This window comes from Coturnix japonica, chromosome 14, assembly GCF_054131305.1.
Source record: "Coturnix japonica strain WE chromosome 14, WE-NBRP24, whole genome shotgun sequence".
In the NCBI taxonomy this organism is placed as follows: domain Eukaryota; kingdom Metazoa; phylum Chordata; class Aves; order Galliformes; family Phasianidae; genus Coturnix; species Coturnix japonica.
The window spans coordinates 1,948,569-1,967,691 of record NC_140676.1 but is presented as its reverse complement, the minus strand read 5'-3'; the positions used below and the strand labels follow the sequence as shown (position 1 = coordinate 1,967,691).

Sequence of the window (19,123 nt, the reverse complement as noted above, 5' to 3'; positions counted from 1 at the left end):
GATTGGCTGTGAATGCTTAACAGTACTGGAAAGTAACGAGGAAATCAGGTGGGAACTGAGGGGCCCAGCATCCTGCTGGCATTGAAAGGACAGGTGGGCACTGTGGGCCATCAGAAAAGCTCATGGCAGCTGCTGTTTGCATCCAGGCTCCCTTTGCTGTATGCGAGGAACCTCCAAACTGCAATTCCAACAGTCAGTAAGCAAGGGGATACAAAAGGTAGCAAACAGGATAACAAAGAAAAGCCTTAAATTCTTCCTTTTTCAAGGTTCAGGAGTTATTGAAGCCTGCAAATGGAACATAAATTCAATCTATCTCATGTTAGGTGCTCAAGTCTCTTTGTGGCTCTTAATAATGAGAACCTCAAGAATCACATCCTATAAAAAAAAACCAAAAAAACCAAAAAAACAACAACTACAAAGGGAGTAAAACACTGAGACTTGACCTTCTAAGTGAGGCTTACTCCATTTTAGGTACACTTCACCAGTATTTTTCTATCCAAACATTTCACACGTTCACACAGTGAATGAAGAACAAAACCAGGCACCCATGAGGAGAGAGGAGGTGTCTATTTTGACAACGTCAGCTTCATTACAGTTCCACAGACTGACCTGGTGATATTGATTTCAGTCTATTTATACATTGTCCTCAAGTGTTTTCAACAAGGTAATTTGCCACAAGACATAAAATGAAGCAAATTAGGCTTCATTCTGAAAGTCCCGTTGCTGTCTATAGATTTAACAAGAAAAAAGAGATGGATTTGAGTAAACATATTTATATTTTTTGAACTTCAAGGGGACATTATCCGTATTATTCTTTAATGCTCCAGAGACTGCAGCTACAGGATAAGACCATATTTCCCACTGTCTCAGATTTTATAAAACTTGTTTAAATAGTTAATGCTCAATAGCTGGCTGGACTGACACTTATGGTTCCAAACCTGAGGTCATTTAAATCAGAAGCCGTAATACAGAGGAATTGTATATGTCCTTAATTAAATCTACAGAGAAAAGGCTGTGGGTAAAGCGAATGAATTTTTTCCCCTAATGCTTCTATTTGAGCAGTCGCTGAACCAGTATGTAATATGATGTACTTACCTGAGGGTGTTGGTAATATTGCAAGGGCATCTCTTGTTGCATTTGAGGCCATAAAACCCTTCTGGACACATTCTTTCTTGACAGTGAATCCCTTTAAATCCTGGGTCACACATACATGCTCCATTCACATGGTAACACTTGGCACCATTTTGGCAGTCACATCTTTGTGTGCACTGAAAGCCAAATGTCCCAATCGGACACTCTTCTTGACACCTGCAATGAAACACATTGGACAGGATGCAAACAAATACTGCAGTCTGCTCTGCTTATGGCATTTACATGGGAATGTTTTTATTAACGAATTAAATATAAAACCACTGCTCTTTTATTTAAGTAATACACTGAGAACTGGTATCATTGGGTGATGTGATACTTTGAGCTTATAAATAGCTGTTAACAGAAAGTGAATTAACCTCTGTCCAATTATATCCTGCAAAAATTGCATTTGTTAATACTACCTGGGTTAATAAATTGCATTCTTGTTTCTTGGACCTCATTTTTTTCCATACATAAACCATAATGCATTCATATAGACTGAGACACTTCCTGAAGGAAAACATGACTTAATACTTTCTCTTCACCACAGAAGGACTGCAATACTCCTATAGTGACAATGAAGTCCAAAAGGAAATGTGGTCTGTTGAGCAACAGTAATAAAATGTAGCCCAAGCAAAGGAGAGCTTTACTTTCTCTCTGTGCTGCCATTGCACCCGCTTTACAGTAACCAGGAGAAAACACACTCCTTCATCTTTTGTCTGTATTCTGAGCAACTCCAAATTTGCTTTTCATCTCCCACTCCAGGGACACTCAGTACTATAACATCTCCAGACAAATCACTTTCATGCTCCTTAGCATCGCAGCTCCTCCAAAACTGTCAGTATTTTAAAGATTTGATAGAGAAGGAATCTGCAAATACCCAGATTGTTTTAAATTACACCCTCCATGTACCTTTTTCTGCTGTTCCCCAACTGGAGACACTGTGAATTCTGCAAGAAAATCTTCATTCTTCTACAGTTTAAGCGATCATAATATTTCATACTTTAAAAAGTCCTAAAGGAAGCTACTGATTCTCTGCCTGACATAACTCAGAGGTCTCAGAAACTTGCAGTGAGTCAGTACGACCGTTTACATGATCCACCGTGAAATGCAGATACGCCTTTTCAGTTAATAAAAAAAGAAAAAGAAGTCCAGAAAAGCCCAATTCCCTTATCGCATGGATGCCAGGTATTGGAAATTGCCTATCAGCATTAATTTAATCCTAAGCATTGATTAAAGTGTATACCGCAAACTCAGTGGATAGAGGCAATTGTTAAATGCCTTTCTGCAGGTCATTTCACAGCTGGCAGGTGAGAGTTAATATAATGATCAGTAATAAAAGATTAATGCATGATGCAAGCCAGGCAAAACTGCAATAAACACAGTCAGTATATAAGGAGAGAATTACTACAGCAGCCTTAGATTACTACATTTTACTAAAAATAAATGAACAAAGCCAAAGGCTGAGCTGGTGATTTAATTGCAGCAAGCATCAACACAGTTGCTAGTTACACAATCCAGGTTCAGGAGTTCATCAGAGACCCACAGAGAAGAGCCTGTGGCAAACAGGAAGGGAGAGAGCCCAGTGCTGGCTGCTGGCCCTGCTTCTCTCAGGGCAGTTCAGCTGCAAAGGAAACAACCAGCAAAGAATGGGTAACATCAGGACTGGAACACTTACAGCAAGTGAAATGCAATGAAGAACGTATTAAGATGCCTTATGCCTCCATTGCCATACACAGCTCTACCAGTTAGCAGGAGAGCACTGTACTCAATGAGATGAATACGTAGTCAATAGTGCACTATATCATTCTATATTTATAGCAGATGAAGCATTACCTAGCAGGGAGAAAAGCATCTGGAAATGAAATATTGACAACCTAATCCATTTACATAATTAGCCTTTTTCTACCAGCAATTTAACCAACTTATTTATTTGGAGATCAAGCAGCTACCGCTAATGAATTTTATACAAAGAATACTAATAACAACTCCTCTGGAACATAAGAATAATCACAGCAGGAATTAGCTTTCTACTTGAACATCTTTCCTTTGCAACATATCAATCTAATGTGTCCATAGCACCATTAACAACCAGATACATTGTTCAATTAAATTACAAAATGAGCTGCTAAGCCCTAGTTATGTTTCTTGTTTAATTTACATTGGTTTCTGCCTATCTGGGGAGATTCGTATTATAATATCCACTGAACTTTAATACGTACTATAATTATTTGGGTTTGGATAGGATAATATGGCTGTCACCTGTAGAATTAATGGCAGCAATTTTACAAAATATTAAACATAAGACAGCCTGCTAACAGATGAACTTAGTATAGGTACCTGCATTTTTTTTCTAGATAATTCCCTTTCGTTGAATAATGCTGTTAAGGTTTTAAGGTTCTGTTTATTTTCATAACAGCGATAGCATTTATGCAGCACAGACAAAGATTAAAAGCCAACCAAAAAGCACTAACCTGCAAATCACCATTCTGTTTATAAAAGACACAGAGACAAACAGAACAACAAAAGAATAAGTCTGTTCATGCTGTTGTAGCAAATGTGGCATTCCCTCTGTTAAGACTCACTCTTTTAGCTTTATGGCAATAAGCAAAACAAAGCTAACACAGTACGTTCACTTTTCCAGACAGCCACTGAATTCCCCATCCCCAGCTTCTCACTGTGCTTCTGCTGTTACTCCTTTCCAGTTTGCAAAGCACACATTTGCATGACACATCCCGTCATTTCAGCACAGAGCTGCCTGCAGTTATTAATAGTGACGGCAATTTACAAGATATTTAGAGTGTTGCCTCTTCCTGGAAAGCAGGTGGGGAATAAAGTGTTGCAATTACACTTACACAGACCTTTATGACCATTTCAGCACCAACGATATTAATCCAACTACACGTTATTATCCCCTGCACAAGACGACGAGCCAGTTCTCACTGACAATTAGAGAGGATAATAGTAGATTGAGTGTTTACTTTTTTATTGTGGTTATTCACTAAATCTGTTATTACTAAGAAATTCTTTTTTCAGCACCTTGTAGAATTGCAAAGAAAACATTATTTTGTTGCGCAGCGGCATCTCCTGCTGTACTTGCAATTATATTGTAACACTGCAATGGTTACGTGAGACCCAGAAAATAAAACTGACTGTAAACTAAAATGCTGCTGACTAATCCATCCCATTGTCCATGCTGAGCAAACACACAACTAAGGAAAGCAATCTAGACTTCTTTAAGACTGTGCCTGCTCCTGCCTCACTGAAATCAATGGGCAATCTCCCATCTGCAGGCTGCAGCTGCCAGCAAGGCATGTGCACGCACACCTGCTCACAACAGCCCTTACAGGCAATGCACTGTCCCAGCCCAAGTGATTGCAATGGGCCCAATGTTCACTTCCCCAAATAAAGGCTGAGACAAACATGCTTCAGGCTCCCAAGAACCCAATTGGAAGGTGGTGATTTCTAGGCTAATGTCAGCCTTAGCAAAAAAGTCTTTGCTTTACTTTCCTCTGCTCTCATTTGTCTTCCCATGTGGAAAGACAGCAGCAGAAACAGAGCCTGCATTTCCGCTTTCTGATCTCTCCCTTCACTCTATCTTTTACTCTCCCGCTGCAGGTGAGGGCAGGTGAGCTACTTCTAAGGGTTTTACCCAGGTACAGGTTCTCTGGGACAGCTTCTTGCCTTGGCTTCCAGCTGGTCGTACTTTACTTTCTGCCTCCCTGCTTTGCTCTGTTTTTCCAAGGCACACCTTGGAAAGTCTACCACTTTTCTCCAAGTCCAGATCTGGAGAGCACACATGCCCTCCTCCAGGCCCTCTCCAAGGAAGATGAAGTATAAGTACCTCTGCTTTTGGCAAGAGGCAGAACTGTGTCTTCTGCTGTTTGCCATCCCTTTCCCCAGTGTTCTTTCTCTGTTCTTTTTTATGGATTACATCTAAGCATTACAGGAAGTATGGCAACTCCATCACTGCTGTTTCCCCATGCCACACTCCTGTAACAGAGCCAGCTCTTCTGCTGCATGTCCTCCCTCGTGGTTGGAGGCTATATTGGCAGCTGAGCAAAGAAGCTGGCTCAGCTGTAAGTTGCTGGCTGGAGGCTCCTGACAGCTCTAATGCTGTCGATTCACCTATGGCCAAGAATTGATCTAAGTCTACAGCAACCAGACGAGGAGACCTCCAAGAGAGCCAGGACCGAGGACGGCTTGTGACTGAAGTATGGTCAGCTGTGGAACTGTCCAGGCTGCACAGCTGCTTCTTCAAGTGGAATTATCTCCAAAAGTTGAGAAAGAGAAAGCTTTGGTTAATCACACACAGCGCTCACACAGGATATCCCAGGGATCTTGAAATCACTGCCTCCAGATGGAGGATGGGGGAAGAGATACACTGATGCCTTCTCTACTAAATTAATTTGAAATAATATTTCCACCATAATCTCCAAAGCCCCCTGCCAATTACCACCGTCAATAAAATGGAAACAAGGAGCATCCACATTTGCTGGGACAGAATGTGGCCTTGTGAACCACAGAGCATACTGAAGACTCGTCAGTTCATGTGCTGTAAATACCTGCTGATTATGCAGTGAGGCAGGAAATAAGAAATTCCTATGCTTTGCTGCACAGAAGTACAATTTTAGCAGATTTCAGCAGAGCAGTACTAGCTCATTCTAGCTAGTAAAAGAAGGGAAGATACAGGACAAAGGGCTTTAGCATAGGAAACACTAGTGAGCTGTGCTCAGGGCCTCTGGAAACCCCAATGACACAGCTGAATCCCTAGTAAAATCTGCATGTGGAAGCTTGCTCAGTTACAGTTTCCTCACCACCATTAGCCCTACTGGCAGGATTAGCTGGAGGGCTAAACCAATACATGTCACAATCCCACCTCAACTTTGCTGTGTAGTCATTTTGCCAGACCTGTGACACCTCTGTAGAGCAACATTATCATCTTAGATTGATTTGTGGGCGAGGCCGTTCATTTATAAATGTTGAGGATTTATCACCCTTTGTTGGTGCCTGAGATGGATCGGTGCTGCAGCAGCATAGAAGGGCTGACGGAAACATTAAACTGCTGCATTGCTTACTCTTGAGGATATTAATTTGTATAAATATAGTTCATTTACATATCTTGTAAACATGTAATACTCTCTATTAAATTTATCACTGTAAATATCTAAATTAAATTTAATCCATTAAATTTTAAAAGTTATATTAAAAAAACGGTGAATGGAAGCATTGCCAATAAAAAGTAATAAGATTGCCACATTTATAATACTTGAAGTGCTGCAGAAGGATGAACCTAATAGCTGCAACAGAAGCAAAACACTGGGTTTTCAAGAGTAAGATTGCCCTAGCAGAGATAGAAACATTGCCAATTCTTGGTTAAAAGGAAAGGCTTTGAGGGTTTGATTCTTACCTGTCTCCAATATATCCAGGTGTACAGATGCACTTTCCTGTCACGGGATCACAGTGTCCTCCGTTGTGGCATGGACAGTCCTGGCTGCAATTAACTCCAAATGTCCCAGGAGGACATGGCTGTGCACACACCAGCCCCTGCAGAAAGAGCAATATTTCAGTCATTAACTCCTTTAAGAAGGTTGGATATTTGTTGTTCCTCTTGCTAAAACTACATGCATGTGCAGTGGAGATATTTTTTTCTGTTTAAGATGGTCTCAGATGGTCTCAGCTGCTGAAGTAAATGTCTGTCTACTTTCAGAGGGATTCTTCTCCCCACTGTACAGTCATTCACAGTTCCCTTCACTGCATCTCCCCTGCACACTGCGCCTGGGGCATCAGGATATACCGCACCCTTTGAATAAAGACAAGGGGTCTTAGGAAAGGTCAAAGGGAACTAGAGAAGGCTACAAAGCTGCATTTGGGCTGATGATTTTAAGTGAAATGAAGTCTGAGAAGCTGCTGGATCTACCCTGGGTAAGTGTCTCAAAGTGAATGTTTGGGAGGAGGGGGATTGTCAGAGAGGCTGCACTGAAAGTAAAGACAAGACAGTCAGTCACTCTTTGTGCACTCTGGCACTGCTCATCAGGAAAAGCTTTCAGGGCAGGCCTTTCTCCAGCTGGTTCTTCCCAACACAAAGAATGCTATCCATGGGTAGTGCCTTTGGAGCACTTATCTGCCAAATTTAGGCAGTTTTCCCCCAGGTATCCCGTAACACCCCCTGCCAAGTGTCAAGGCCTCACAAAGATTCCCCTACAGACTTTCTTAGAAGTTGTATGAATGTTGCTGTGGTTGTTGTTTTTTTTAATGCGATTGAACATAAAATCTGAGGCTGGCATCCAGCTGAGTAATTTCAGCCAAAACAATTCTGGCAGTGCAGAAATCTGAGGACAGGGTCTATAATGGAAAACTTTTGGCCACTGTAGCAAATAGAGCTGCTGCCAGTGCCATGCACAGTGCAAAGCATTGGACAGAAATGTTTTTTTCTCTCCCTATTATTCTGTTTTAATCTCCCAGAAGTCTTATATCCCTAACCAAGCCTCAGGGGCTCTGAGTTTTGAAAAGAAATTCGTATTAAACAAAACCCATAGAAAACATAATTCAGGAGCATTAATGGCTGCAGTCGACTGACTGCTGACAGGGCTCTCCCTCACCACAGCTTGGAAAGTTTAGCAATATCAACAGTCCCAAAGCAGATAGGCTACTCTTCAATGCAGTCATGAAGTAGATGCTTCAAGCCTTTCTCAGCCAGTGATAGGTGGCTCCTTGGCTGTAAAACAGACAGGTTGGCCTCAGTTCAAGAACACTCAGATTACAGTGTTAAAAACTTGGTGTCTCTGGGCTTAAGTAATACACACCACTATATATCTGAAAATGTAAGCATCCATTTATCTTGATAATAAATACTTTCCCTCTCACATCTCAAACGGAACAGGATTTCTATCAACAAATGATGAGAAAGCAATACTCTTTGATGCATTCCCTTGGAGCCCAGAGAATCTTTAGGCATACTTTCTGCATTAATATGTACTAAGGGAATCCAAAACATCCCTCTCTGGAGGATCAAATGTCAGACCAATATTTCCTGCTGCTTATACATCTAATCCACAAACTTCACCCCATCAGCAGCTTTTTTAAGGCCCTGATCACACCAGCTTCTGCTTTTGACACTGCATGCTGTATTATTACAATTTTTGCAGCACAGAAAAGAATTTCTTTTTCACATCTACTGTCTCTTCTTCATCCCTCTGTCCCATGTTAAAAATCAATGACAGAAAGAAAACTGGACAAAAATCCAAAGCATGGTCGCATTAAGCGCAGCTGTTTCAGGGAATGAGAAAGAAGTGATTAGCAGAACGTGTTATACATGGCAACATGATGCAGAGCCTTGAGAATGGGACCTGGGATCAAAGAGGGTGTGTTGCTAGTGATAAATGTTTTGTCACACAAGGAAAGATTGCTGCCTTCCTGAGCATGGAAATTTAGTCCTTCAAAAGTGCTTCTGAGAAGCATTGTAAAAACCTGTATTTTATTTTTCTCCCCACTTCCAGAGGGTGCTTGGAGGATTTAATACCTCAAATGAGAAATATGTATAGAATTAAGGTTGTAAATGGTTGATGAGGCCCTAAAGCAGCCACCCACCAACTCCCAGCCCCACAAATATGCGTAAGTGGAAAAACTCCATCGCTGTAGTGTGCAAGAAGCCACATTTTGTTGACTCATTCACCATCATTCTCTTGGTAAGAAACCCATGGGACAATGAAACCTCGTGGGACACAGTTCACATAACTTGCTGTGCTTCTAGGAGAGTCTGCACTGGGTGGGAGGAAGCTGGAGGAAAGGAATATTACCAGTAATGAAAGAACCAGGCTTTGAAGATGGCAGACCCAAGGAAGAGCCTAAGAGCCCCAGAACTTCATCCTGTTCACTACCTACCCTGCCATATCCCATAGCCAACCTAGTCCCTAAGGGAACTGAGCTGCTGTTAATAAATCTACCTGAGGAAAGGATAATAGCCACAGCTCTTCCAGCAGCAATAAAATCCAAGTGGATTTGCACTTCTATAAATCCAGAGAGAATTCTCTACTTCCAATATGATGGTATATTCAATACATACATGCATTCTCAAGCCTGAAAATCAGCAAGTAAAATTCCGGATGTCAAAGACTATCTGTGGTGTGAAATATAGTGAATGTTCCCATCTCTCGCTCATTTACAGCCCACTTGTGTCTCACTTCACAAACCATGCCAACCACCAAGAGTTAAAATTATAGCATGAAAAAATGTTTTTCTCTCCCTGTGTACTGAATTACCAACTTTTCATTAAAACCCTGGAGAGATACTTTATACTTAAAATCTCAACATTTACAAGCTGAGTGCTTTTACTTATAATTTCAGTTTCTTCCCCCAGAATACTTGATCTCTCTTTCCAGTTTTCAGTTAGACTTGTTTCAGACATCAATTGTTAACTCAGGGGTTTCTCTGGGGACTGAGCAGCCAACAAAACAGTTTTCAGGAGAGTCTCTCTTGGCCATTAAAAATGCAGAGGAGAAACTCCGAGCTGCAAGGAATGGGGAAGGAGTGGGCCAGAATACATGACCACTTTTGTTGTACAGCCCCAGTGCTGTGGTTCTTCTTTAGGGTCCATGCTGCATCCTAAAAGATATCTAAAAACTTCCTGCTCTACTCTGATATTCTCTAATCTTTTCAGCGATTTTGTAAATTTGCAAAAACCTAAAAATAAAAAGAGCTCTGATCCTCAGAAATACCGGCATGCAGCAGATAAGGGAGGTGGGACAAATTTACCCTAAAAGTGACATTTTAATGTAAATCACTTTAGTAATTAGTCCTTAGACAAGCAGCTAGAATGGGCTGATTGGCCCCCAATTATCTGATTTGCTTACCTACTGCATTAGCTCCAGTACTCTAGGAAATAACCTTTTGTTTCCCTCCACTGAATGTCAGTTCAGGGCAAGGTGCCACTGTCTTTATTTAGTTTCTGAAAGTTCCAACTATTTCGTTATTTGAAATGCTTCTCAAGAAGCTAAATGGAGGCACATTTGCTGCACTAATCCAAAGGAACATAAACATCTCATAGTCCACAGACATTTTAATGGGTATAGGGCCCATAACAGAAGCTGCAGTGATATGATGACATCAGGATCTTCCTCATCTTAAAATAAAAAGCCATGGTACTTGCATGCATTAAAATACAGCAAGATTGCCAAGAAACTAATTGTCCGGTATGGGAAAAATGCCAAGAGACTTAGCACAGCTAAGTGGTATGTAGGCCTGCGAGACTTGGCAAACCCCGAGAGAGTTAATTATCACATTATTGATAAAGTTAAGGACTTTTAAAATGTTTGGCCTTGCTTTCTTGACATGGAGGATTAAAGGTTAGGGTAATTTGCTCTCTCCAGGGCAACCTCTGATGCAAGCAAATCTACTGCAATCAAAGGAAATTTTGCATGAGTAAGAACTGGATGCTGAACTGGTCTTTGTCTCCCTGCGTACATTCCTTCTGCTTTAAAGACTCCCTGAGCCACTGCATTCTCCTTGACTTCTCTCTCTCCCTTTCTCCTGAAAGGGAAGCAGTACGGTGCCGAAATGGGCTTTGAGCTTTCTGTCCCATGTGACCCATGTGAGGGCAGTGTCTAACAGTGAAGAGATATTTCAAAGAACTGCAGAGGCCATTTTTCCTCTCTTCTCCTCCCACACAGAAGAGCAACGAGTAGTTCTAATTTGTTTGTTTAACTCTTTGAAGGTTACCCAACAAAGGCTGGTGGCCTAAGTGCTGTGCATGCACAACAAAGGAGGCCCCAGTTTCAGAACTATGGGATCCTCATGACAAGAAATAGAATATATACACCATAAGCACACAGGGCAGGCATCTGCTGAGACAGTAAGCAATTAACTCCCTGTTCCAACCTCCAAATGAACCACCACCATACCGTCCATCCCGCAGGACAGGAGCACTCCCCGGTGATGTGGTGGCAGACCCCTCCGTTCTGACATGGGCAGCGCAATTCACACTGAGCTCCATGGCTGCCGGGAGGGCAGCGCTCCTCACAGCTTTGTGGAGAGAGAAGAAACAAAAACCAAAGGGATCATTTAAAAGAACTTACAGGAAACATTAAGAGGAAAATCCACAGCACAGGTCATAATGAGAGTGAAAGCTGAGCAAGATTTAGGTGACATTGCCAATTAGCCATCATTTCCCTTATTTCTGCTGGGGTTATTAATGCACTGGGGATCTAATGCTGTAAGGCTGATGTGTGTGTGCAACCTTTATGCATACACCAAATTCTACCTAATTCAATAAGACAACTCTCATGTATCTGACAGTACTCTACGTTTTTCCAGTAGGTGGCTGTTCTCTGACAAGGATGTTCATGCAAGTGCTCACTGCTGAGAACAGACATACTAACATCAATGGGACCAACCCTAATAGCATGCAGAACATTTAGCAGTGAGTGCTTCCAGGACTGAGGTCAGAAGGCTATGAGGAAATCAGGTACTAAATAAAATATTCAAAAAGCATATCACTTATTTATGAGGGTTAATATTGCCTGTATTTTTTTACCTTCTTCACGCTGGCCAACAACTATTATTAGACTGCAGAAATATTAAGTCACCTGTAATCGATCTCCAGCCAAATTCAGTGAGTAAATTATCTTTTCCCTTTAAATAGTTCTGAAAAGCATAATTACTTCTGAAACTACTGAAAGATCTCTAATGAGTGCTGATGTTACACTGTGGGCAATTTTAAACAAGGAACTATTTCTTGCTGTCCTAAAATTAATATGCAGATTTTGTGAATCCTACTGGTAAACTTTGTGTGGTATTTGGGGATTTAGCTACATGATTCTCGTTAAAGTTAATAGGAATCACACCGCTAAATCCCTCCTCAGTACGCTAAAAATTTACCCCCTAGATAGTAAGCTCATATAGTTACCAGTAATGCTTCCTCTGCTGGATAGAAAGCCAAATAATCTGGGGATGGTAAGTCCCATTTGATGCTGCACTGGACTGCTAACGAGTAGAGTGCCCATCCGCTTAAATAAACTGAACTGTAATTTGGATTGCACTCACACACTGAAATTAGGGAAATGTCATGGAGTTTTAAGTTCATTCTAGCAGTAAGTTTTGTTTTGGTATGCAGACAGGTATAATTAGCAGCAAATAACAGAGATTTCCTTTATTTAGCCTCTCTGAAATTCTGTTACCTGATTTCTCCAAAGGAAAGTGCGTAATGTACAGATTGTGCAAATTCTACTAATCACTCATTGCATTAATAGCAACCAAAGCAAAGCTGTTAAACAATGCGGGGTAAAGTACTGAACTTACAACACCCCCGTGTATCCAGGAGCACAGTGACATTCTCCCGTCTCGTGGTCGCAGGTCGCCCCGTTGTGACACTGGCACTGGAACTGGCAGCCCTTGCCGTAGCTCCCCGGCTCACAGAGCTCCTCGCAGCGCCAGCCTTGGTACCCGTCTGCGCAGACACAGGCGCCTGTGATGGGGTTGCAGAGGGCCTCGTTCTGGCACTGGCACCGGTTGCTGCAGTGCGGTCCCCAGTGATCGCTGTCACAACCTGTAAAACATTGAGCAGGATGGGTAGATGCGTGTGGCACAATCATCCCACTGCAGCCTCTTGCCCTTGGCAAGTGAGCAAAGGGACATCAGCAGAAAGCAGCATCTTTCTAAAGAGCCCTCAAACCTTCTAAACCCAGCCCCTGAGCCAGCAATGTGCTTTAGCATGCGAGGAGTCAGTAGCATCAGTTATACACCTAGATTTGAGGACTTGTTTAACACCTTTATAGGATCAGAACTTAAATCTTTTAATATCCTGTATCTTAGTGCCCTTAGATAGCTGGGAGGAATGAATTTATAGTGGAATTAGATGCAGAAGATCACATCTTGACTACAGTGCACTCAATGGCAGGTAGAATTGCCAAGCAAAACCTGTAGATTTAATAATGTCATCAAATATTGTTTCTTTGCACTGTTCCCTTGAGATAATAAATATAATCTAAAGAAGGCTATCTCCTTTGATGGAGCTGGGTTTTGTTGTATTGCTTTGTGTTTTTTTTTCTGGAGTAAAGAGATAGCAGAGCAGAAAACAACACTGGAGTCAGGATTTCTGAGCCCAGACAAAGAGATGAAGGTATGGAGTGTGTACATCAGGTAATTCTGGTGCCATTAACAGCATGTACCAGCACTAGAGAAGGGCTCCCAAGGCTAAGGTCATTGACATGGAGGGCAGATTCTCTACAGAACGCATTAAGGCACAGTGAGAACCATTCACATGGCAATCCTGCCTGATCACACCCAGGATGAGAGGGAAATCAGAAGTACAGAAGCAGCTTGATCCTGATTTGCTATAGAAACAGTAATCAGCACCTGCAAAAAACATGTGTAATATTTACGCATAGTAACAGGCAGGGGAACAGCCAGGGGTTAAAGCTTCCTCCATAAATGGTCAGAAAGAAAACAAGGATTTCTTTTTGAGTCCTACCCTGCACTTCCCAGTCTGTCAGTACAGCGGTGCCTGCTGCTCACAATGCAGTTACTGGCAGAATTGCTACTAAAGACACAGTTACAGACCATGCTCCCAGTACAGCTGGGAACCAGAGCTGGCTTCAATTATATTGGCAGACACTCTCCTGCCAGTGTAAAATCCTCTGCCATGCAGGAAATGAGTGTGTAATCCCATCGACATAGCTGTCTTCACAAACTCTTTTACTTGCAAACATGTAAACTAATCCCCAGGTGACACACAGCTTCTCGGGGCTGGAGGCCATTTCTAGACTTAGCAATTCAAATATAAACACCACATAAGCCAGAAACTCCTGTCCGAGAAATTTCAGAGCCCTTTTCTTCCACAGCATGTGCTTATAAACCCACAGTGGACGCTGGTATTTCTTAGCTAATTCTGGCAAGCTTTTTGTCCCTCTTCTTCCTGAGAAGTCAGATACCCACTGGTCAGTCTGAGGATATGCAGCAGAAAAGGGATAGAAAGATATTCCACTCAACTAGCGCTGCTGATCATCAATTCACAAATCTGTGTTTCCCAAGCAACAACGTCAAAGACCAAAACAAACCCATGAGAAGACAATTTCAGAGCCTTTAGGAGGACCCGCAGGGGTTTACAGGATACACATGTGGTTTTGTGTCCTGCAGAAAGCAGAGTGTGCAGAATGTTCCTGTACAAAACACTGTGCCTCATGTAACGCAGTTTACTCCTTTGCCTCATTTCTTCCACTGCAAAGGATGATAGTTTCTTACCGACACCACTGGGAGCCAAGCAAACAAAATCTTACTCTTTATAAGTCTTAAATTATTACCATGAATCTGTGAAAGAGGCGATCTATCTTTATTTCACACAGACACTTGGTAAGACTCTGTAAGCCCTCCGGGGCAGGAAGCAAATCTGATGGAGCTGATGGGGTTTCCCTGCAATTTCCATTCCAGAAATACAGATCTGTTTTCTGCAGGACTTAAAAATCAAGGGATGCAGCTCTGTGCCTCCGCAAAGGGCAAGGACCTGGAGTTACAAGCGTAGGCAGCTTTCTTTCGTGTGTGGGGAAGTGAAGTGCAGGAATCAAAGCTGACCCTTCCTGATCCAGGAATGAGATGCTTCCCTCACCTCAGCCAGCGATTGAGCCCCGACTGCCAGGGCAGATGCTCTGGGCTGATATAACTCCAAGTGCAACTAATTGGCATAATACAAATAATAACCCTCATTAGAAGATGTGAGCTGTTTCTTTGTCTTCCATATTGCAGACAAAGGCTCCAACTATCAGACTTGTCTGCTTGGTTTGTGTTTTTCACTTTGAAAGGAAGTGAAACATTTTATAGGATGGGAAAAATATTTCCCAGCATCAGCTCAATCATCTTGCTCAGTTTTTACAGTGTCTGCCCCAAACACAACTCCATTATGTAAGCCACTTATTAAAACACTTATTTACTATTTATATTTGGTGACATGCTTGCTTTCTTACTGCACCAAATTTCATTCCACAATCTAAGCAAAAAGAACAAAACATTCCAGGAAAGAGCAGAAATTCCTCAAACCGGTTGTAAAATCTTAAAAAAACAAACACAATAAAAAACAAAAAACCAAATCTGGATAAAAGAAGAAGCCTGCAGTGACCAGAAAACCAGCTGACAAACAGAATTTCCATAGGCTTCTAAGTACAAGGCACCAGTGAGCACACATTGCACCATTCAGTATGTTTAGCCCAAAGTAGCTAGCCAAAATGTTTTAATTATCTGTGAAATAAAACAGCTTGGCATACCAGATAGCTACTAAGAATGTGAATTTCATGGGGATTTATTAGTGAGAGGACATAAAATGAGGATTAAAGTACATCTGAGTGCTCATGGAAGGCAGAAAAAAACAGAACTAAAAGAAGGGGCTTTTACTGTGTCACATTTACAATGCCTGATACTGCCCTTGCAGTTGCTAGACTCGTTTTTATGTTCCTAAAATTGCAAGCACACTGACTGCAGCTCTCTGAACAGTTAAGAGACCCAAGCCATAGCACTGATGTAGAACTGGGGCTAACATCCCATTTTCTATCTAGTGATGGGATCATACCAACGCGGTGATGGGTTGCCCCTTCTAGATTTAAGCCTTTACCTCAGATGATAAAGATTTTCTGCTTTAGCTGTCAGTTCAAGCCCTGTGCAGGTCACAATGAGCAGAGCCATTTCATGCACTATCACTTAATCTACTGCTGATTAATTGCAAAAGGAAATGAGTGAAGTTTGCTGGCACCGTACTAATGTAAAATTTGCTGTAACGAAATATCATGTTCACTTGATTTTACACTGCAGTATCCTCACATGAAAATAACATCTTTGTTGCTCAAAGTTCATCAGTTTTTGGGTTTGTATTTCTTTCCTTTTTTTCCTCTCAAGTCTCATTCTGCTGCGATAGAACGTGGGGTTGCAAGTAAGTTCTTTACCCACATGATATCACTGGGGCATTATGTGATATTTACTCTGTGCTAACACGTAGATCTGCACCATGGTAAATAAGCTTTGTACCATTCCAAAGACAGAGCTGATCCAATGCACAGAGCTGATCAGCTCCATCTCAGAACCATAATACTCAGTAGGACCACAAGACTACTCAAGTGTGTAAACAGCCGTGGCACTGAGGTCTAGTAGTTCCAGCTAGAAAATTTAAAAACAAAAGGAACCAAAGACTTCAGTACCTGGGACATATTTCTGCAACGTACATCAGTACAGTAAATCCCAGCTGGAGTGGGACAGTGATTCCAGCTCCTGTGATACTGTGATACCAAATCACCAGCACCACCTCTCCTGTGTGCACAGGGAGACCGTGTTAAATAGAACCCAAGCCTAGCATAGTGTAATCCTACCCTTGTTGATAGCCTCTCTGTGTTACCATAATAGAGATAAATAATAATAGCAACAACATGTGAACAGAACACTGATTAAAGCTTACACAAGAGCTATGCTGTAAATGCATATGCCATTAAAAACGTCAAAATGATACAGAGACTTTAACTGTACCATCAATAAGAAAAGCAACCTGAGAATGGCGATGCCAGGAAGGTACAAATGCTCCCTTTAGACTCCATGTGTGTTTGTCAATACCAAGAGAGATGAGTCTGGAATAGCTACCGCTCTCCTGGGAGGTGCTGCATTAAAGGGAGCTGCCATATTTCAGGTCACGTGCTAACAGTGCCTGGCAAACATGCCAACTTGTTCACTTATTCTCCTTCAAAAATATGACTGGAGATTAATTGCCACCAATAAAAATGAAAATAACTCTGTAAAGGATGATGCTCGTTGCCTAAGCGTAATTACTGCTGTCTGCATAAGGCAGCGTGACAGGTGAAAGATTCATCCCTCTGAGGAAAGGTTGCTCAATACAGCACAAAGTGTTTTCCTCCTCTCCACATCTCTGCCCCCACCCCGGAGCCTCAGTGCTTGATGGAGCGAGGGCTCATTGCAGGTGGTGCTGCATGCATCCTGCTGTAGTTGTGCGTGTTACCCAGTCACCAGCTTGGTCCTTTAAAATACAGTGAGGACACACTGGATGTGCTGCATCCCTCCTGAATGACTACACTCCCCTCCAGGAATGATTAGTGAATTGCTCCACTCTGGGTCAATAGAGCTGCCCAATATTTAGGGCAGCAATGGAAGCTGAACATATGTGAAGCAAACACATGAGTTTGAAAACTTAACAGATAAATAAAATGACTTCCAAGGAAGGCATGCTGAGTATCAAGGGACTGAACCCAATGAGAGAATCAGAAGTGCTCTTCCAACACTTTTCCATCACAGCACTTTGTTTCACAGCAGCACCAGAATCTGCAGTCTTACAGCCCATGTTCTTAATGGCACAAGCCTGTATGTGTATGTTCTGGTGTGCAAAGACAGCGTTATGCTCATCAACACCATGAAGAATTCACGGCTGAAAACTTCTAATGGTTGCTTTGCTTGGTCTGAGGACTTGGGACCATATTGCCTGGTGGCCATTTTTGGTGAATCCATTCTTCAAAGGATCCTTCTGCAAATGTGCAATGAATTAAGCATACATTGTAGCTCATGGTCAGCAACCAATGCTCTGGAATATTTCCAAATTAAGTTTGAGATGTTTAAATGCTACCTTTTAAAAAAGGCAAACAATAAACAGAATGAGCTTACTAAACCTAGGAAGACGTTCTTTAAGATGGATTATATTAGAATTTCTTTGAAATCAGGGACAGAATTTCCCTTTGGTATAAATGTAATCATCATCAATGATTCTGTGAGTACAAATTAAGGTGAAATGCAGCCCAAACTCTGTTTTTCTACCTCCAACTCAGTTCCGGAATCCAACTGGGTTTAAAATGGTTGGTCTAACTAAGGCAAACCAGGAGAAGAACCAGCAAAAGCTAAAACATAGGCCTGGACGTAGTGAATAAATAATTAAAACAATCAATTAGCTTTTTATTCCCTGTACTTAGCCCAATAGGAAAATCATAGCCCCTGTATCGAGCTGATATCTATTCATGGTACAAACATGATTCATTCTGGCACAGTTCAACACCTTTGGAAACGGAAGCCAAGGCTGCCATAGGTTTGAAACGAGGCTTGTGAGAAGGGAATCTTCTCGCAGTGACAGATCACGGGGTTTGGCTCTGAGCCGCGCAATGCATCCCTTGTGCTGGCACTGCACAAAATACCCACACACTGTGAAAGGAATCTGCCAGTATATTGTAAAGTTACTCGCTGATCTGCTTGATTCTAAACCAAAAAAATGTTTATCTTGTAAGACTGTTTATCCTCAGAGTTTCCAACACATGTTTACGGACCGTGGCTGTCCTCAAAATAACCCAGATTTACAGAAATTCCATTCAAAAGTGTTTCCGCAAATGCTTAGAGACCAACATTCAAATTCTGGGTGTTTGGAAGGAGAAAACGTCCTCCATACAACAGACACACCAGTGGGTGCAGATGGATTAGGCCACACTGCTTAAGCTGCAGCTGATTTTCTTAACTGCATGAAGACACCAATAACCTGCGATGCAGCAAGGTGTCTTCCTCAGGTCTTACAGTTTTAAGTATACAATAAAGAAGGTGGATTTCTGTAAGTAAATACTGTGTTAGGTGGTAATGAAGTACGAAAAGTTTTTAATACATAACCTTGCTGCAAATGCCATTTACATCCTATGTGTGGCTCCCAACAAATTCTCTGTCTGTTAAGCAGAATTTATCGTCTCTAGGTTTGGCTGGAGGCAAAACCGATATGGGTTTAAATCAGTCAACTAAACTAGCAGTTTTTTGTGGGTTACAATTCACTTTTTTATCCTTTTCATCAACAATTTGGGACCCTGTCCATGCACAGAGCAACATGTCGGCACTTGGCAGAGCACCGTCCCATACTCAGGGATGTCCTCAATAAGAATCCACCAGTATCTGACCCAGCTATAAAAAATGCAACTTGCAGATACTCGGCACCATCTCATGATAATTCATTAGTTTTAATCCTCAAAGATTTAATCTACATTAAAAGCTATAT

At 41.8% G+C, this 19,123-nt stretch overlaps 1 protein-coding gene across 6 annotated transcripts in view; it reads right to left on the bottom strand.

The window, feature by feature from the left end:
* Window positions 1-19,123, bottom strand: part of MEGF11 (multiple EGF like domains 11) — a 254,537-nt gene that overhangs the window by 74,284 nt on the left and 161,130 nt on the right. For all 6 annotated transcript variants that reach the window (XR_014934255.1, XM_015873314.3, XM_015873316.3 and 3 more), the window contains 4 exons: window positions 12,427-12,673; window positions 11,031-11,151; window positions 6,542-6,678; window positions 1,096-1,308 (listed from right to left, as the gene is read on the bottom strand). Coding sequence is in view for 5 of the 6 variants with exons in the window: in XM_015873314.3 (XP_015728800.1) it covers window positions 1,096-1,308; window positions 6,542-6,678; window positions 11,031-11,151; window positions 12,427-12,673 (718 nt within the window). In the remaining variant the exon portion in view is untranslated. The remainder of the gene's footprint in view (window positions 1-1,095; window positions 1,309-6,541; window positions 6,679-11,030; window positions 11,152-12,426; window positions 12,674-19,123) is intronic.